The sequence below is a fragment of the Nicotiana tomentosiformis genome, chromosome 7 (assembly GCF_000390325.3).
Source record: "Nicotiana tomentosiformis chromosome 7, ASM39032v3, whole genome shotgun sequence".
NCBI classification, from domain to species: domain Eukaryota; kingdom Viridiplantae; phylum Streptophyta; class Magnoliopsida; order Solanales; family Solanaceae; genus Nicotiana; species Nicotiana tomentosiformis.
The window spans coordinates 27,828,825-27,850,857 of NC_090818.1; the positions used below are offsets into that span (position 1 = coordinate 27,828,825).

The 22,033-nt window shown below is 43.2% G+C and overlaps 1 protein-coding gene across 1 annotated transcript; it reads left to right on the plus strand.

Annotated features, from left to right (window-relative positions):
• The first annotated feature begins 1,043 nt into the window (after positions 1 to 1,043).
• On the plus strand, positions 1,044 to 21,500 carry LOC138895388 (uncharacterized). The gene is made up of 5 exons (XM_070180072.1): positions 1,044 to 1,781; positions 2,369 to 2,571; positions 3,137 to 3,215; positions 3,281 to 3,476; positions 21,487 to 21,500. Exons 1-5 carry the CDS (start codon positions 1,044 to 1,046, stop codon positions 21,498 to 21,500), a joined length of 1,230 nt encoding a protein of 409 aa, XP_070036173.1.
• Positions 21,501 to 22,033: the final 533 nt, after the last annotated feature.

Genomic DNA, 22,033 nt, shown 5'->3' on the forward strand with positions numbered 1-22,033 from the left:
TATAGAATTATGACCTAAAGTTTTTAATTCAAATTTAAAGACAAAAATATTGCAAAGAGATATTTAAAGCAATGCGTTATAATATATATATATATATATATATATATATATATATATATATATATATATATATATATATATATATATATATATAAAGTTTGGGGTTAAAACAAAGTTGGGGGGGTTAAACGGCTATTTTGGCAGGTAAAATGACCATATTTTAAATGTCATAACGGCTATAATGTGGCAGATTCTTTTTAAAAAACGAATTAGCTATTGGGCCAGGATAGGCCCGTTTAGGACCGCTTCAACCGGCCCACTTCCGAGCTCACCTCTCCACGGTCCTGGTCCTATCCGGTTAGGACCGTTTAGGCCCACCGCCCATTTGGGCTTGCGGTCCTGGGCCGGGTCCGGTCCTAACCGGCCCACATGCCACCCTTACCCCAGTAACTCTAGCTGGAGGGCAGGCACCGGAGATTCCTATTGCTGCACCAGCCCTCCAGGAGACTCTAGCCCAGTTCATGAGCATGCTCAGCACCTTAGCTCAGGCTGGATTGATTCCATTAGCTCCTGCCACATCTCATGCCGGGGGAGGGGCACAGACTCCCACAGCCCATACTCCTGAGCGGAGGGTCCGGGTTGATCAGGCCCCAGAGTTCATTCCTATGCCGCCGGTAGCTACGGTTTAGCACCAGACTCCGACAGCCGCTTCTGAGGCGGAGCAGCTTAAACTTGAGAGGTACAAAAAGTACCACCCACCTACCTTCAGCAGATTGGCTACAGATGATGCTTAGGGTTTTCTAGAGGAGTGTCATCGTATTTTTCGTACTATGGGCATAGCAGAGACGAGTGGGGTTTATTTTACCACTTTCAAGCTTAGAGAAGCAGCCTATCAGTGGTGGCGTGCTTATGAGTTGAGTAGTCCGGATGAGGCAGCTTCACTTACATGGACTTAGTTCTCAGACATCTTTTTGAGAGAGTATGTTCCTCAGAGCCTCAGGAACTCATGGCGCGTGAAGTTTGAGCAGCTGCGCCAGGGTGATATGGATGTGTCAGAGTATGCAGTCTACTTTAGTGATTTGGCCCGACATGCACCGGCCTTGGTTGCCACAGTTCGAGAGAGGGTTCGACGGTTTATTGAGGGACTCCACCCCAGCATCCGGATTAGTATGGCCAGGGAGTTGGAAATGGATATCCCTTATCATAAGGTTGTGAGTATTGCCAGGAGATTGGAGGGTATGCTTGACCGAGACCGAGAGAAGAGAGAGGCCAAGAGGTCTCGAGAGACTGGTTCTTGTTCTGGAGCTCGTTCCCCAGCAGCTCGCCATGGTAGGGGTTATGTGAGTCGCTCCGTTCATTCAGCTCTTCAAGCCGCCAGTGGTGTTCCATCCCCTTCAAGACCCCAGGAGCCTTATTATACACCGCCAGTATCTAGTGTGCCACCTGCTCGGGGTGCTTTTAGCGGCCAGTCCAGCAAACCTGGCCTGAGTCAGTCGCAACATCCACGCCCTTCGAGGGGTTGTTTTGAGTGTGGCGACACCTTTCATATGGTGAGGGATTGCCCTAGACTTATGAGGTTTGCACCTCTACAGACTTCTCATCCACCACATGCTCCACCGGGTCCTCAGGCTATGATTCCAGCACCAGCTACCGTCCTACATGCTCAGCCAGCTCGAGGTGAAGGTCGAGAAGGTCATGGTATCCTTAGAGGGGGAGGCCAGGCTAGGTATTATGTTCTTCCAGCTCGTACAAGGCAGTTACTTCCGACTCTGTCATTACAGGTATTATTCCGGTCTATCATAGAGATGTGTCAGTATTATTTGGCCCAGGCTCTACGTATTCCTATGTGTCCTCTTATTTTCCCCCATATTTGGGTGTATCTCGGGATTCTTTAAGTTCCCCTATTTATGTTTCTACTCCTGTGGGAGATTCTCTTATTTTGGACCATGTGTATCGGTCGTGTTTGATTGCTCTTAGTGGTTTTGAGACCAGAGCCGATTTATTATTACTCAACATGGTAGATTTTGATGTTATCTTGGGCATGGACTGGTTGTCACCCCATTATGCTATTCTTGATTGTCACGCAAAGACCGTGACACTGGCTATGCCAGGCTTACCGCGATTAGAGTGGAGAGGTACCTTAGAGTATACTCCCAGCAGAGTTATTTCATTTCTTAAAGCTCAACGAATGGTTGAGAAGGGGTGTGGCGCATATCTAGCTTATGTGAGAGATGTCAGTATTGATACCCCTACAGTTGAGTCAGTTCCAGTAGTGAGGGACTTTCCGGATGTGTTTCCATCTGATCTTCCGGGCATGCCGCCCGACATAGATATTGATTTTGACATCGAATTATTGCCGGCCACTCAGCCCATCTCTATTCCTCCATATCGTATGGCTCCTCCTGAATTGAAGGAGTTAAAGGAGAAGTTACAGGAGTTGCTTGATAAGGACTTTAGTCGGACCAGTGTGTCACCTTGGGGTGCTCCTGTCTTGTTTGTGAAGAAAAAGGATGGTTCTATGCGTATGTGTATTGATTATCGCCAGCTGAACAAAGTTACAGTGAAGAACAGGTATCCATTTCCTCGTATTTATGGCTTATTTGATCCGTTACAGGGTGCCAGAATGTTCTCCAAGATTGACTTACGTTCAAGCTATCATCAGTTAAAGATTCGGGAGCCATATATCCTGAAGACTGCTTTCAGGACCCGATATGGTCACTATGAGTTTCTTGTTATATCTTTTGGGCTGACCAATGCCCCAGCAACCTTTATGCATTTGATGCACAATGTATTCCGGCCTTATCTTGACTCCTTCATCATTGTCTTTATTGACAACATTTTGGTTTACTCCCGGACTCGGGAGGATCATGAGCAGCACCTGAGGACTGTGCTTCAGACTTTGAGAGAAAAGAAGTTGCATGCAAAAATTTCTAAGTGTGAGTTTTGGCTAGACTCAGTCACATTCTTGGGCCATGTAGTATCGAGTGATGGGATCAAGGTGGATCCTAAGAAGGTGGAAGTAGTGTAGAGTTGGCCTAGACTGTTAACAGCTACGGAGATCTGCAGTTTTCTTGGGTTGGCGGGGTATTACCGTCATTTTTTAGGGATTCTCATCTATTGCAACACCTATGAACAGGCTGACCGAGAAGGGTGCTCCATTCAACTGGACAGAGGAGTGTGAGAAGAGCTTTCAGAAGCTCAAGATAACTTTGACGGTTTGGGGTCTTACACTGTATATTGTGATGCATCGCGGATTGGTCTTGGCGTGGTGTTGATGCAGGATGGTAGGGTGATTTCCTATGCGTCCAGACAGCTGAAGGTGCATGAGAAGAACTATCATGTCTATGACCTTGAGTTATCAGCTATTGTTCATGCCCTGAAGATTTGGCGCCACTATTTGTATAGTGTTCCTTGTGAGATTTACACTGATCATCGGAGTTTGAAGCATTTGTTCAAGCAAAAGGATCTTAACTTGGGTCAGTGGAGGTGGTTGGAACTACTTAAGGATTATGATGTCACCATTTTATACCACTCGGGGAAGGCCAATGTGGTGGCCGATGCTTTGAGTCATCGGGCGGAGAGTTTGGGGAGTTTAGCATATCTTCTAGTAGCAGAGAGACCCTTAGCATTGGATGTTCAGGACTTAGCCAGCCAGTTTGTGAGATTGGATATTTCTGAGCCGAGTCGAGTGTTGTCTTGTGTGGTCTCTCGGTCTTCTCTTTATGATCGTATCAAGGAGCATCAGTAGGATGAACCCCACCTGCTTGTCTTTAAGGACACGGTTCAGCACGGTGATGCTAAGGAGGTCACTATTGGGGATGATGGCACATTAAGGATGCAGGGCAAGCTATGTGTGCCTAATGTAGATGGTTTGCATGAGTTGATTTTTTAGGAGGCTCATAGCTCGCGATACTCCATTCATCCATGTGCCGCGAAGATGTATCGGGACTTGAGGCAGCATTACTGGTGGAGGAGAATAAAGAAGGACATAGTGGAGTATGTGGCTCGGTGCCTAAATTGCTAGCAAGTGAAGTATGAGCATCAACGACCGAGTGGGTTGCTTCAGAAGCTAGAAATTCTGGAGTGGAAATAGGAGTGAATCCCTATGGATTTCGTTGTTGGGCTCCCACGAACTCAACGGAGGTTTGATGCGGTTTGGGTGATTGTAGATAGGCTGACCAAGTTAACTCATTTCATTCCTATGATGACTACATATTCTTCCAAGCAGCTGGCTCGAATCTACATCCGTGAGATAGTCAGGCTTCATGGCGTACCAGTATCTATCATTTTTGACCGGGGTACGTAGTTTACATCGCGGTTTTGGAGGGCCGTACAGCATGAGTTGGGTACTCGAGTGGAGCTGAGCACAGAATTTCACCCTCAGATGGACGAACAGTCCGAGCGCACTATCCAGGTATTAGAAGATATGTTTTGTGCATGTGTGATGGAGTTTGGAGGGTCGTGGGATCAGTTCTTGTCACTTGCGGAGTTTGCCTACAATAATAGTTATCAGTCGAGCATCCAGATGGCACAGTATGAGGCCATGTATGGTAGGCGGTGTCAGTCCCAATGGGTTGGTTCGAGCTGGGGAGGCCAGATTATAGGGTACAGACTTGGTCCAGGATGCCCTTGATAAGGTGAAGGTTATTCAAGATCAACTTCGCACAACCCAATCCAGACAGAAGAGTTATGCGGACCGGAGGGTTCACGATGTAGCATTCATGGTTGGAGAGCGGGTCTTGCTTCGGGTGTCACCTATGAAGGGTGTTATAAGGTTCGGGAATAAGGGCAAGCTAAGCCCAAGGTACATTGGTCCTTTTGAGGAGTTGATACGTGTTGGGGAGGTTGCTTATGAGATTGCCTTGCCTCCCAGCCTTGTAGGGGTTCATTCGGTATTCCACGTTTCTATGCTCCGGAAGCATCACGGTGATCCGGCTCATGTATTGGATTTTAGCTCAGTCCAGTTGGACAAGGATCTATCTTATGTTGAGGAGCCAGTGGCTATTTTGGACAGGCAGGCCAGAAAGCTAAGGTCGAAGAACATTGCTTCCGTGAAGGTGCAATGGAGGGGTCAGCCGGTCGAGGAGGCGACTTGGGAGACCGAGCAAGATATGCACAGCCATTATCCTCATCTTTTCACAGCTTCAGGTATGTCTCTATACTCGTTCGAGGACGAACTATTGTTTTAAGAGGGGAAGGATGTGATGACCCGGCCGGTCGTCTTGAGAGCTATGGCCCCGATCCCCTATTAACTGTTTTCCTCGTATCCTTTTCTGCTATTGTGACTTGCCGGGATGTTTCGTTTTGATTTTGGGGGTGTTTTGGAACACTTAGTCCCTAAATGGAGGCTTAAGTCTTAGGATTTGGACCGTAGTCGGAACTATGTGAAGATGTGTCATGACCCAATTTCACCTATAGGTCGTGATAGCGCCCAACACTACATCTAGGCAAGCCAACTAATAAGTCAATTGTACATTGGTTAAACTTTTATTCCAAGAAAATAATAAAATACCAACTTCTACCAATGTGTGTGCCAAGACCCGGTGTCACAAGTGCATCAGCATCTAGTAGATTATACAAAACTTCAAATACAGTCTAAAATAAAATAGACAGAACAAAAATATAAGAAGAGACACTGGTAGCTGCAGAACGGCTCAGAAAGGCAGCTCACCACTATGCCTCGGGGTGACGTGGGTATATGATGATAGGTCCTCCACTAGTACCTGTCTCAGATCCTGCACAAAAAGTGCAGCAAGTGTAGTATGAGTACGTAAACAACGTGTACCCAGCAAGTATCAAGCCTAATCTCGAAGTGGTAGAGATGAGATGGCCGACTTTGACACTCACTATGGGTCAATAATAATTGAAATAAAACTAGGATATTTAAATCAACATGATTTACAGAATTTACAATAATTTATTTAATCAGCGAAAATAATCAAATTCCTTCAAATGTAACAATTCTCAATATATTAATTAAATTGCTTCAATTCAAATAAATTCCAATTTATCAATAAAATCTCATTTACAGGAGTAACAATTAATTCCTAAACAAGCAAGAATAATAATTCATTAAATTCCAAGGATTTTTCAATTTATTAATTAGCTTCACAAGCTGAAATAAATTATTAAAGTATCGTGTAATTATTATTATTAAGCACGATTTCTGCCGAGGACGTACGACCCGATCCAGAGTGTCGTGGATGTGCGGCGCGATCCATAGATGCATCTATCCTACCGAGGCGTTTGGCCCGCTCCACAAGAAAGGAGGACATTTTCTTATGTGCCTCCGGAAGGAGAGTATATTCATTATAAGGTGAATTTGGGAGGAGAACAATTTCTTTTAACAATTAATTGATTTAAACAGACAATCAAGCCTATGAGATTTCCATCCTTTAATATCTTTATCTAACAATTTACAATATATTCATATAGATATCAATTAATATAAATAAATCAAAGAATACAATTTACACAAGTAAGGCATGCTTTGAGTCCTAAACTACCCGAACTTTAGCATTAATAGCTCGTCACCTCGTACGTACGTAGCCCCCTACAATTAGCAACAATTATTTAATTTTAATCACCTATGAGGTAATTTCCCCCTCACAAGATTAGACAAGAGACTTACCTCGTCTTGCTCCAATTAATCCACTATAAGGCCTTTTCTACGATTATCCAACTCTGTCTCGCTCGAATCTATCCAAAATAATTCGATACAATCACTAAAAATTATAGAAATCAATTATATAAGAAAATACTATATTTTTAATAAAAATTCCAAAATTAATTAAAAATTCGCCCGCGGGGCCCACATATGAAATCCGACAACCCATTCAATTACGAGTCCAACCATACCAGTTTCACTCAAATCCGACTCTGAATCGATACGGAAATCTCAAAAATTCGTTTCTATGAGATTTCTAAAAGTTTCCCAAATTTAAATCTCAAAACACTAATTTATGGTGAAAACAATGATATACTTGTATATGTAGACCAAATCCGAGTTAGAATCACTTACCCAAATGTTTTTCCCTTGAAAATCTGCCAAAAGTCGCCTCTGCTCAAGCTCAAGTTTGCCAAAAATGGCAAATGGGAGGAATGTCCTCTGTTTTTATAATTTACAGCTCTACCCAGTTCAATCTAGGAGCTCGATCAGGGGAACTCGATCTCGGGAGCTCGATCTCAGGGAGCTCGATCTCAGAGAGCTCGATCTCAGGGAGCTCGATCTTGGGAGCTCGATCAAGGAGCTCTATCTTGGGCCTCGAGCCTGGGACATGGTCATGGCCTCGATCAAGGCATCAAGGTTGGGTCTTCGATCATACACTCAATCATGGCATCGAGATTGAGCCTTCGATTGTGACCCTCGATCTTGGGTCTTGATCCTGGCCCTCGAGCCTTGCCTTCGATCATGGCCCTCGAGCTGGACCTTCAATCATGCCCTCGAGCCTTGCCTTCGATCATGCCCTCGAGCCTTGCCTTCGATCGAGGCTTCGATAAAAAGCCTCATCCCTGGCTTCGACTCAGGGCTCGATCGTGGGCTCGATATTTGGCTCGATATCTGGGCTCGATCACAACCCAGAATGTCCAACAGAAGAGGAAAAATTGCAGCAGCTTTTTAAGTCCAAATTTTGTTCCGTTAACCATCCGAAACTCACCCGAGGCCCTCGGGACCTCAACCAAATATACCAACAAGTCCTAAAACATCATACGGACTTAGTCGAACCTCTAAATCACATCAAACAACGCTAAAACCATGAATCATACCCCAATTCAAGCTTAACGAAACTAAGAGTTTTCAACTTCTACATTCAATGTCGGAACCTAACAAATCAACTCCGATTGACCTCAAATTTTACACACAAGTCATAAATTATATAACGGAGCTATGAAAATTTTCGGAACTGGATTCCGACTCCGGTATCAAAAATTCAACTCATCGGTCAAACTTCCAAACCTAAATTCTTATTTTTAGCCATTTCAAGCCTAATTTAACTACGGACTTCCAAGTAAAATTCCGAACACGCTTCTAAGTCCAAAATCACCATACGGAGCTGTTGGAATCATCAAAATTCTATTCCGGGGTCGTTTTCACAAAAAGTTGACCGAAGTCAAACTTAGAACTTTAAGGCCAACTTAAGGAACCAAGTGTTCCAGTTTCACCTCAAACACTTCCAAATCCCAAACCAACCATCCCCGCAAGTCATAAATCATTACAAGCACCTACGGGAAGTTTTATTTTAGGGAACGGGGTTCTAAAAGTTAAAATGACCGGTTGGGTCATTACATTCTCCACCTCTTAAACAAACGTTCGTCCTCGAACGGGTTTAGAATTGTACCTGGAGTACTGAATAAGTGTGGATATCTGCTCTGCATGTCTTCCTCGGCCTCCCAAGTCGCTTCCTCGACTGGTTGGCCCCTCCACTGGACTTTTACTGCAGAAATCCTCTTAGACCTCAACTGGCGAACCTATTATCAATAATGGCAATTGGCTCTTCTTCATAACCCAAGCTATTATCTAGTTGAACTGTGCTGAAGTCTAACACATGTGATACGTCGGCATGATACTTACAGAGCATAGATATGTGAAAAATTGGATGAACTCCCGATAGGCTGGAAGGCAATGCAAGCTCATAAGCAACCTCCCCAACTCGTTTCAACACCTCAAATGGGCCTATAAACCTTGGGCTTAACTTGCCCTTCTTCCCGAATCTCAAAATTCCCTTCATCGGCGAAACCTTCAAGAGAACTTTTTCGCCTACCATAAATGATATATCACGCGCTTTCTGATCCGCGTAACTCTTTTGTCTAGACTGTGCTGTACGAAGTCGCTCCCGAATTAACTTTACCTTTTCCAAGGCATCCCTTACCAAATCAGTACCATATAACTTAGCCTCACCTGGCTCAAACTATCCGATAGGTGAACGAAATTGCCGACCATATAAAGCCTCAAATAGAGCCATCTCGATGCTGGATTGGTAACTGTTATTATAAGCAAACTCGGCCAAAGGCAGGAAACGATCCCACTGACCTCCAAAGTCAATCACACATGCCCTGAGCATATCCTCCAAAATATGAATTGTCCTCTCTGACTGTCCATCGGTCTGCGGATGAAAGGTTGTGCTGAGCTCTACACGGGTCCCCAACTCACTCTGTACTGCTCTCCAAAAATGTGAAGTAAACTGAGGGCCTCTATCTGATATGATGGAAATTGGCACACCGTGCAACCGAACTATCTCCTGAATATAAATCTGGGCCAACCTCTCTGAAGTATACGTAGTCACAACAGGAATAAAATGTGCCGACTTGGTCAGCCTGTCAACAATCACCCAAACTGCATCAAACTTCCTCAAGGTCCGCGGTAACCCAACTACAAAATCCATAGTAATTCGTTCCCATTTCCACTCTGGTATGGTCATCTGCTGGAGTAGGCCACCTGGCCTCTGGTGCTCATAGTTAACTTGCTGGCAATTTAGACACCGAGCTACATACTCAACTATGTCCTTTTCATTCGTCGCCACCAATAATGTTGCCTCAAGTCACGATACATCTTAGTAGCACCTGGATGAATAGAATATCGAGAACTGTGTGCCTCTTCCAGGATCTTTTTCCTCAGTCCATCCACATTAGGAACACATAGACGATCTTGGATTCATAGAACACCATCCGCTCTAATAGTAACTTCCTTGGCACCACCTCGTAGTACCGTTTTACGCAGAACCACCAGGTATGGGTCATCATACTGGCGAGCCTTGATCTGCTCAAATGGTGAAGATTGGGCCACAACACATGCAAGAACTCGGCTAGGCTCTGAAATATCCAGCCTCACAAGTCTGTTAGCCAAGGACTGAATATCCGAGGCTAATGGCCTTTCCTCTGCTGAAATGAAAGCCAAACTACCCATACTCTCTGCCTTTCTGCTTAAGGCATTTGCAACCACATTTGCTTAGCCCGGATGATACAAGATAGTAATATCATAATCTTTTAGTAACTCCAGCCATCTGCGCTGTCTCAAATTTAGGTCCCTCTGCTTGAACAAATGCTGCAAACTGCGATGATCAGTGTAAACTTCACAAGACACCCCATAAAGATAATGCCTCCAAATCTTAAGAGCGTGAACAATCGCAGCTAACTCCAAATCATGTACCAGATAATTCTTGTCGTGGGGCTTCAGCTGACGTGAAGCATATGCAATAACTTGCCCTTCCTGCATCAATACATAACCCAAGCCAACGCGCGAAGCGTCATAATACACTGTATACATCCCCGAACCGGAAGGCAACACTAACACTGGTGCTGTAGTCAATGATGTCTTGAGCTTCTGAAAGCTCACCTCACAATCATCGGACCATCGGAATGGATCACCCTTCTGGGTTAATTTGGTCAAAGGTGCTGCAATAGATGAAAAACCTTCCACGAACCGACGATAATAACCTGCCAAACCCAGAAAACTCCTGATCTCCTTCGCCGAAGTGGGAGGATGCCAATTCTGAACTGCCTCAATCTTTTTGGGATCAACTTTAATACCTTTGTCCGATATGATACGTCCCAAAAATGCTACAGACTCTAGCCAAAACTCACATTTAGAGAACTTAGCATATAGCTGTTGTTCCCACAATGTCTGAAGCACTACTCTCATATGCTGCTCATGCTCCTCCTTACTACGTGAGTAGTTCAAAATGTCATCAATGAAGACAATGACAAATGAGTCAATATATGGCCTGAATACCCTGTTCATCAGATCCATAAACGCTGCCGGGGCATTAGTTAAACCAAAAGACATTACCGGAAATTCATAATGACCATATCTAGTACGGAAAGCAGTCTTCGGAACATCCGAATCCCGAATCTTCAACTGATGGTACCTCGACCTCAAGTCGATCTTAGAGAATACCCTAGCACCTGATAACTGGTCAAATAGATCATCAATACGCGACAACGGGTACTTGTTCTTAATAGTGACTTTGTTCAATTGGCGATAATCAATACACATCCGCATTGTTCCATCCTTCTTTTTCACAAATAATACTGGTGCACCCCAAGGCGATACACTCGGTCTGACAAACCCTTTGGCTAGTAACTCTTCAAGCTGTTCTTTCAATTCTTTCGGAGCCATGCGATACGGTGGGATAGATATAGGCTGGGTATCTGAAGCCAAGTCAATACAGAAATTAATATCACGATTAGGTGGCATACCTGGAAGATCTGACGGAAATACATCGGTGAACTCCCGAACTACAGGCACTAAATCAATAGCCGGAGTCTCTGCAGTAGTATCCCGAACATAGGCTAGATAAGCCAAACAACCTTTCTCAACCATGTGTTGAGCCTTTATAAAAGAAATAACTCGATTAAATGAACTAACAGGCGAACCCTTCCACTCCAGCTTAGGAAATGCTGGAATAGCCAAGGTAACAGTCTTGGCATGACAATCTAGAATAGCATGATATGGAGATAACTAGTCCATACCCAGAATAATTTCAAAATCGGTCATCTCAAGCAATAGGAGATCTGCTCTAGTTTCATAATCACAGAATGTAATAATAAATGACCGGTAGATCCGGTTCACAACAATAGAATCGCCCACAAGAGTGGACACATAAATAGGAGTACTCAAGGACTCACGAGAAACACCCAGGAATGGAGCAAATAGAGATGACACATATGAATACGTAGATCCTGGATCAAATAATACTGAGGCATCTTTGCCACAAATAGAAATAATACCTGTAATCACGGTATTTGAGGCCTCTACATCTAGTCTAGCCGAAAAAGCATAGAACCGAGCTGGAGCGCCAACTGTCTGGCCTCCGCCTAGCTGACCTCTACCTCTAGGACGGCCCCTACCCATCTGTCCTCCACCTCTGGGTGGTCAGACTACTGGTGGAGCAACTGGTCCGGTAAGCATAGGCTGCTGACCCTGCTGTACTGGTCTACCCCGAAGCTTGGGGCAAAATCTCTGCATGTGACTGGGATCCCCGCACTCGTAACAACTCTTTGGTGTGATGGGCTGCTGACTAAGTGTCTGGCCCTGGGGACCTGAATACCCACGGAAAGAACCCTGAATAGCTGGTAGGCGATAAGAACTCTCTGGTATAGCACTGAAATAAGGTCATACTGGAGCACCTCGAGGAGGTGGTGGTGCTGGATATGGGGGTCTGCTGGACTGTCCCCTCACGAACTGACCTCTGCTCCTGGACGGAGCACCTCTGAACTCTCCAGAGTACCTGAACCGCTTATCTCTCATAATTTGCTCTCGGCTCCGCTGACGTACACCCTCAATCCTCCGGGCTATCTCCACAACTCGCTCATATAAGAAGTACCCATCTCAACCTCTCGAGCCATAGTGGCCTAAATACCAGTATGTAAACCGGCTACAAACCTTCGCACTCTCTCCGCCTCAGTAGGGAGTATCATTAGTGCATGGCGAGATAATTCAAAAAACCTCGCCTCATAATCAGTCACTGACATCTGACCCTGCTGGAGCTGCTCAAACTGAAACCGCAACTCTTTCCTCTGGGAGGGTGGAATATACCTGTCCAAGAAGATACGGGTGAACCTGTCCCAAGTCATGGGAGGAGAATCTGCTGGTCTGCCAAGAGCATAAGACTGCCACCATCTACGGGCTCTAACCAATATCCTATGGGATTCCAATATCCTTATGTTGTATAGTCTATCCTTGCAACGATCAATGAAATCCTGTGGATCCTTATGTCGCTCACCCCCAAAGACAGGAGGATGTAGTCTAGTCTATCTGTCTAATAGTTTCTGAGGATCGGCGGCTATAGCTGGCCTGGGCTCAGGTGTAGCTGCTGCCACTGGCTGGACTCTACCCACGGCTAGTGCACCCTGGTCTGATATACAACAGCTGTCTGTCCATGAGCCTGCGCGGTAGGGGTCTGTGCTCCCCCACCCGCCTGAGATGTGGTTGGGTCTGCCGGAAATAAATCGGCCTGAGTCATATTGTCCATGAATCACAGCATACGACCCATGACATCCTGAAATCCCGGTGCAGATGTGAAGTCCACCGGAGCTGGCTCAGCCACAGGCACCTCACCCTGCTCCTCAATAATGGGATTCTCTGCTGGATCCACTGGCGACATAACTGGAACGGTCCTGGGACGTCCTTGCCCTCTACCACGGCCTGGAGCCCTCGCTCGGCCTCTGCCTCTGCCTCAGCCTCGGCCTCTAGCAACTGGGGGAGTAGCTCTTCCCTGGTCTGGAATCTCATTAGAGCGTGTTCTCACCATCTGTGAGAGAATAAGAGAAGGATATTTAGTACTACATCAATTGCACGATGGAATATGAAGAAAGGTAGTTTCCTAACACCATATAGCCTCTTGAAGATAAGTACAGATGTCTCCGTACCGATCTGCAAGACTCTATTAGGTCTGCTCATAACTTGTGAGACCTACGTGAACCAAGTGCTCTGATACCATGTTGTCACGACCCAATTTCACCTATATGTCGTGATGGCACCCAACACTACATCTAGGCAAGCCAACTAATAAGTCAATCATACATTGGTTAAACTTTTATTCCAAGAAAATAATAAAATACCAACTTCTACCAATGTGTGTGCCAAGACCTGGTGTCACAAGTGCATGAGCATCTAGTAGATTATACAAAACTTCAAATACTGTCTGAAATGAAATAGATAGAATATAAATATAAGAAGAGACACTGGTAGGTGCAGGACGGCTCAGAAAGGCAGCTCACCACTATGCCTCGGGGTGACGTGGGTATGTGATGATAGGTCCTCCACTAGTACCTGTCTCAGATCCTGCACAAAAAGTGCAGCAAGTGTAGTATGAGTATGTAAACAACGTGTACCCAGTAAGTATCAAGCCTAATCTCGAAGTGGTAGAGACGAGATGGCCGACTTTGACACTCACTATGGGTCAATAATTATTGAAATAAAACTAGGATATTTAAATCAGCATGATTTACAGAATTTACAATAATTTATTTAATCATCGGAAATAATCAAATTCCTTCAAATGTAACAATTCTCAATATATTAATTAAATTCCTTCAATTCAAATAAATTCCAATTTATCAATTAAATCTCATTTACAGGAGTAACAATTAATTCCTAAACAAGCAAGAATAATAATTCATTAAATTTCAAGGATTTTCCAATTTATTAATTAGCTTCACAAGCTGAAATAAATTATTAAAATATCGTGTAATTATTATTATTAAGTACGATTTCTGCCGAGGACGTACGGCCCGATCCAGAGTGTCATGTACATTGCCGAGGGACGTGTGGCGCGATCCATAGATGCATCTATCCTGTCGAGGCGTTCGGCCCGCTCCACAAGAAAGGAGGACATTTTCTTATGTGCCTCCGGAAGGAGAGTATATTCATTATAAGATGAATTTGGGAGGAGAATAATTTCTTTTAATAATTAATTGATTTAAACAGACAATCAAGCCTATGAGATTTCTATCCTTTAATATCTTTATCTAACAATTTATAATATATTCATATAGATATCAATTAATATAAATAAATCAAAGAATACAATTTACACAAGTAAGACATGCTTTGAGTCCTAAACTACCCGGACTTTAGCATTAATAGCTCGTCACCTCGTGCGTACGTAGCCCCCACAATTAGCAACAATTATTTAATTTTAATCACCTATGAGGTAATTTTTCCCTCACAAGATTAGATAAGAGACTTACCTCGTCTTGCTCCAATTAATCCACTATAAGGCCTTTTTCACGATTATCCAACTCTGTCTGGCTCGAATCTATCCAAAATAATTCGATACAATCACTAAAAATTATAGGAATCAATTCTATAAGAAAATACTACATTTTTAATAAAAGTCCCAAAATTAATTAAAAATTTGCCCGCGGGGCCCACATCTCGAAATCCGGCGAAAGTTATGAAATCCGACAACCCATTCAATTACGAGTCCAACCATACCCGTTTCACTCAAATCCGACTCCGAATCGATACCGAAATCTCAAAAATTCATTTCTATGAGATTTCTAAAAATTTCCCAAATTTAAATCTCAAAACACTAATTTATGGTGAAAACAATGATATACTTGTATATGTAGACCAAATCCGAGTTAGAATCACTTACCGGAGAAATCCTTACGGGTTCTAATTTTATATAATTACAGCTTAAGGCTAAGTGGAGGAGTCTGCTATCGACAAGTTGATTGTACGGTTATGGGTCGTATTAGTTTCGGTTCGGGGTATACGGGTGAATCAGTTATGACTTACAGAGGTCGAGATCGAGGATGACTCGGGTAAAGGAATTTCTGGACACAAGTTGTATTGCGCTCTATGGTTATAGGAGGACCATAAAATAATTGAGTGGTTATTCATAGAGAATGTAGTGTACATTGAGCGAGAATTTGCTCGGTTGCGTAGGAGTGTGGGTTACTCTTTATTCCCTTGGGCGTTTGTGTGCTAATGGGGTACAAGTCGTTTCGATTTGTTTGGTCGGTTAATCCAAGATTTGAGTAAAGTGGATGACTCTCGAGAATGGTTCCAATGGATTCAAGATTTATAAATATGGCTAGAAAACTGGAGTTGCATTGAATGGTGTTGAGACTCCTGGCATCTTATATCATTGTGAATTATGCATTTCAGTATTAAGAAGGTGAAGGAAACAGTTTTAGGTTCACATAAAGTCTCTTCGGAGTAAGCATTTTTGGTTGTGGAATCTTTAGGATACATAAAAAGGGAATTCGGCGGCTTATAAGCCTCAAGGCGGCGTGATTCTATGCAAGAGTTCATAGGGTAAGTTTTAGTTAAGGATAGTAGTGTTCTAACAAGGAAAAAAAAGTAACAATTTGAAGGCAATTTAGAAAGAACTTGGAGAAATAGGACAGCTTGGTAGTAGGTTGGGTTAGCACAGTAATGGGAATGATCGGTTCTTTGGGTACTTATGATGTGGCTAGTATCTATAGGTGTTTCGTGGCAATACTCTCGAATTTGGCAACCTGTGTGGCTTGGTGGAGTTAGAGGAATTCAGTTCAGATAGCTTGGTTATGTGCGGATGGATTTCAAAGCGTTCATGATGGGTTCTACCATGGTTTGAACTGGATATTTCCTACCAATGTACGAAACATATTGTGTGTTATTTCCTCCTAGAAAGAAGCAAGAAAGAGGTTTCTGATTTAATAAGGTATGTAATTTGCTAGTGACTCAGAGTTGTTAATGGTATTCTTATGCTTGTCACACGATGACGTAATAGATGTGGTGTTGTGCGGGAATAAGATTTGCATGTACAAGGTCACAGTTCAGTTTTGAAGGGAAGGACATAAATTCCTAGGCAGCATGGACGGTTTCAGATGACTAGGTAAATGATATTACTATCTGGTATAGCTTGATGAAAGTGTACATTTTAGAAGGGCAGTGTGTTTTGATTTATGGGTACTTCGCTGGTATTGCGGCACTCTCCTGGTTGATCGACTATTGATATTCAAATTTTTGCCAGGTGGCACGGAAGAATTTTTAAAGTATTTCTCGTAGGATGATTGTGTATGAGAGATGTGTTAGGCATTCGAGCGGTGGAGATGGAATCAAATATGGTGATTCATGTGTTCTATGGAATTGGAGATTGGGAGTTCTCAGGAGCAGATTGTTTCATGGTTGTGGACTGTGAAGTTGTGACCGGAGCTAGCCAGATGATAGAATGTATTATGATTCAGTCATTGTGGACTTTCAGAGGTTATTTATCTATTTGTGGCTGACCATAGTTGATTTGTGGCCCAGTGGTAGACCAAATTAGGATGTGTATTCTACACCAAGCTGGATTGATTGGCTCCATATACTATTGTTGAAGGATGTGCCATTCGGTTGATGTGAAGCTTATTCGTGTTCTGGAATGATCTGTGAGTTACTCTTCTATGCTACGAAGAGTTGTGATTCGTTGGTTATATGCATATATGATGCGGTTCTATTGTGGCCTTATAGCGGAATTTGAGCGAGAATAGTATTGGATATTGTTTGGTTGATGGCGTATTGGTCATGTTCTTTCGGGTTTTGTGTGGCATGGTGTCGTTTGCTTCTCCGTGGTTATGGTAATGCACTTTGGGTACTTGATGTCGAATTGCGCAGGGTTATTGATTTTAGCAGGGTGGCTTGAGGTGTTTCATATGGACCAGTATTTTGATAGGGTCACGTATTGCAGCAGAGTTATGCGGAAATATGATCCTTTGTGTAAGATTCGTGTGTTATGGTTCTACGATGTATGATGGGTTCTTAGCATTGTATCGCGATGGTACCCGTCGAGCTTGCAGAATGGTTCTCCTGTTTGGGTCATTGTTACGATTGGATACACTTGGAATGTTGCTATCTGGAGCACGAATTGCACGAGTTGTGGCTTTAGATTGTAGTGATGTGTCTTGTCACTATAGTGGTCGTGTGGGATGAGACGAGGTCATTGGGTCTAGAATGGGTGCTATCGGATTTGATTGTGGTATAATTGGGAGGATAATATCGGAAATCGGCTTTGAAATTGGCTATAGTTCTTGTAGAAGGAACGAGAGCTCCATGACCTGTTGGTCTAATGAATGGCTATAAATTTGGTATGTTTCTTTCATCATCGGCAGTGTACGAAGGTTTTGAAAATGAGGTTTTGTCTGATATGAGGTTATTACCAGCACTGGGTTGATTTGAATCGATACTGTGATTTGAAATCATTGCTTTGAGCATTCGAGCTATGCGGTATTGAATTTGAGTATTTGAGTTATGGTTACGGCTTTTGGTACAGACTGCTCAGACTTATACGGTATGTAGATGCAAACTTCTCATCTTATAGGAAATTTCGAATGTTGGAAATTTGATTCAAAGGCTTGTGGGCTAGGTTGAATTGAGAAATTTCAGTTATGCTGTGTTATCGGACTTGTATGGGATAGGGTGACGTAGGATCACCCCTGCGTATGTGCATAGGAAAGTTACACAGCGATTTGATGGATTTTGGAACAACTCTGGGCACGTTCGAGGACGAACGTATGTTTAAGTGGGGGAGGATGTAACGACCCGACCGGTCGTTTTGAACATTTGCACTTCGCTCGGTTGTTTGAGGGCATGAGTAGCTCCGTATGATATACTTTGACTTGTGTGAATCATCGGTTTTGGGTTGCGTGTATTTCGGAATCGAATTGGAAGAAAGAATTTCATTGTTGAAGCTTTAAATTGGGAGAGTTGACCAAAATTTAACTTTTTAGCATTTGACCTCGGATTGGAATTATGATGGTTCCATTAGCTTCGTTAGGTGATTTTGGACTTAGGAGCGCGACCGGAATGTAATTTGGAGGCTCGTGGTAGAATTAGGCTTGAATTGGCGAAAGTTGGAAATTCGGCGATTTCGGTCGGCAGTGGAAAAATTGATATCGGGGTCAGAATGGAATTTCGAAAGTTAGAGTAGGTTCGTAGTGTCATTTGTGACGTGTGTGAAAAATTTGAGGTCATTCGGACGTGGTTTGGTTGGTTTCGGCATCGGTTGCCGAATTTGGAAATTTAGAAGTTCTTAGGCATGAAACCGAGGGTAATTTGGTGTTTGGATGTTGTTTTGAGTGATTCGAAGGTTCGACTAAGTTTGTATGTTAATATATAACTTGTTGATATTTTTGGTTGAGGTCCCGAGGGCCTCAGGGTGATTCCGGGTGGTTAACGAATTTATCGAAGTTGGAAAATACAGCTGAAGCTGTTGCTACTGCTATTTCCGCACTTGCGGAAGGAAGAGTCGCTGGTGCGAGGCCGCTGGTGCGCGTGGGTAGTGCGTAGGTGCGGGCAACGCTGGTCTAGGCAAGATGCGCAGGTGCGAGTTAGAGGTCGCATCTGCGAGCCCGCAGGTGCGAAACCTAGGGGCGCAGATGCGGAAAGGGGGATGCTGGGCAGGCTTCGCAGAAGCGGAGGAGACGCACATGTGAGCCTTCGTAGGTGCGGGGTTTTGGGCTGCAGATGCGGAAGCTGGGCTCCTAAGTGAGTTCCGTACCTGCGATGGATTTTTCCGCAGGTGCGGTGGCGCAGAAGCGTGCAAGTTTCCGCAGATGCCAAAAACCTGGGTAGAAACCATAAATAGAACCCTTCGCGATTTTGGTTCATTTCCACCATTTTCGAGTCGGTGTTTGGAGCTTTTGGAGTGATTTTTGAAGGGTGATTCAAGGGCTATCAGTGAGGTAAGTTGCTTGAGCCCTAATACTCATATATATGGTGATTTTCCGTTGTTTAATCATGTAATTCGTGAAAATGAGGGGTTAAGGCTTAGAATTTTTGGAGAGTAATTTAAGGATTTGAGGGACCAAACGATGTCGGATTTTGATGAATTTGGTATGGTTAGACTCGTGAGTAAATGAGCTTTCTAGTTTTGGAAATTTTGTCGGATTTAGAGACGTGGGCCCGGTGGGCGGGTTTGAGCCAATTTCGGGTTTTGGTCTAATTTTGTAGCTTTTCTTGTGGAATTCATTCCATTATCGTATATTGATAGTATTGTACTGATTGTAAATAGATTTGGAGCATTTGGAGGCCGAGTCCAGAGGCAAGAGCATTGTTGGGTAGAGATTTGACCAGTTTGAGGTAAGTAACGATTGTAAATCTAGTCCTAAGGGTATGAAACCTCGGATTTTGTATCATTCTACTATTTTTAGTTATGCACATGCTAGGTGACGGGCGTGTGGGCGTGCACTGTTGGGGATTATGACTTGGTCCGTCCCGTAGCAACTGTAAAGTTGCATAATTTGTTGAAACTATATGATACTTCTATGTTTTAGAAAGAATTTCTGTAAACTGGGCTGAATGCCATGTTTGGGCCTTGCGCCAGTGCTGTTTGGACCCTTAGGGGCTTTTTCTTACTATCCTCTCATTGTTTTCGATTGAAAATCTATACTCAGTCATGTTTATACTTGTTTACCACATAACTCAGTTTTATGACTCTATTTTAATGCATATAAATGTTTTGGGCCGAATACCCTGTTTTACTGAAATGCCCGAGTGGCTTGAGAGGTTTATGACTGAGTGAGGCCGAGGGCCTGATTTGTGAGGATATTTATGGGATCGGGCTGCACGCCGCAGCATGATTGATATCTACCGAGGGCCTGATTGTGAGGATGAGTGTGGATCGGGGCTGCCCGCTTGCAGCATACTTTATTATTATAGCACGTGAGTTGTCCGTGCAGCACGTGAGTTATCCGTGCAGATTATAGTGTTTGGGCTGAAGGAGCCCCTCCGTAGTCTGTACACACCCCTAGTGAGCACAGGTACCTATTGAGTGCAAGTGCCGAGTGCCGAGTGCTGAGTGACTGGGAGGCATGAGTGATTGTGAGGTATGCCCGAGTGGCACGAGTGACTGTGAGGTTTGCCCGAGGGGCTGTATATGAGTGATGTTTTGCCCGAGGGGCTATTTTTGATTTCATCATTTTGCTCACATTTGCATTTTTTCTCTGTTTGAAAACTGTTGAAAAATATCTTTAAATAATTTTTTTACTTTAAATGAGATATTTTGATTCAAATCCGGATTTTAAAAGCATGTGGTATTTTACTGAGATTTCCTGATATGAACGTTATATGCTTTATTGCTCGTCACTACTACTCGGTCTTTATTTATTGTTGTTACTTACTGAGTTGGCGTACTTACGTTACTCCCTGCACCTTGTGTGCAGATACAGGTGTAGCTGGATACGGTAGCAGTTGTTGATTATTCTGGTTGAAGATTTCTATTTTCTCGGGGATAGCAAGGTAGCTGCTTAGCGACCGTAGCCCCTGCTCTTCTCCCTCTTATCTTCCCCTAGTTGTATTTAGCTATTTTCCAGGCTGAGTTAGCCTTGACATTGTTAGACAGATTGTAGTAGATGCTCATGACTAGTGATACCCTGATGTCGGGCTTTTCTTTTCCGCACTTTTGTTTTCTTTGATTTGAACTCCTTAAATGAAGATTTTATGTTAAATAGCATTGAGATTATCTTTGAAATAAAAATATCGGTTTGTTTGGAAATGAGTCGGCTGGCCTAGTTCCACGATAGGTGCTATCACGACTGGGGTTAGTTTTGGGTCGTGACACTAGGCCAAAATCTCATAGGAGCGGCCCCACTCTACTCTCATATAGGTGAATTTATCAAGTGTATACTGCTTTTAAATACACCATCCATAAGGAATATGAATTCATTAAGAGTAATAACTCAACCTCCCAATTAGTAGCAGTCAAACACTTTCTTTTAGTGCTTCAGTGTCAATATCAACTTGTTATTACCCATATGAACCTACTTCATGGGATATCCAATCACCTAGGTTGGGTTTCTATCTCTATTAACAACATGTCGCCCTTAACCCTATCTCTTTTGAGATTTGACGAATTAATTTTCTTTCCACAAGTTTAGTCAGAGGATCAGCCAAATTTATCTCTGACTTCACATAGTGAATGAAAATTATTCCATCTCTTAACAACTATTTTATGACATCATGTCTCAATTTCATGTGTCTACTTTTACAATTATAAGATTTATTCTTTGCAACAGCTATTGTTGCTTGATAATCACAATGCATAGACACAAGAGACAATACATCATTTATTAAAGGAATATTAGCTAAGAAGTTTCTTAGCTACTCAGCCTCATAACCAGCTAACTCCAGAGCTACAAACTCTGATTCCATAGTCGATCTAGCAATGATCGTCTGTTTAGCTGATTTTTACGATATTGCACCACCACCAAGGGTGAATACTTAACAACTAGTGGATTTTGTATCATCTGAATCAGAGATCCAATTTGCATCACTGTACCCTTCTAAAATAAAAGTAAATTCACTATATAGGATACCATAATTCATGGTTCCTCTCAAATATTTCATTAGCCTAGCTAATTAGACCAATGTTCTTTGTTGGGATTATGAGTATATTTACTCAGTCTACACACACCATAGGATATATCAGGCCTTATAAAATTCATTAAATGTATCAGACTCCCAATAATCTGAGCATATTTAGACTGAGCAACTAGATCACCATTATTCTTTTTCAACTGAGAGTTAGCATCAAAAGGAGTATTCACAGGTGTGACATTAAAA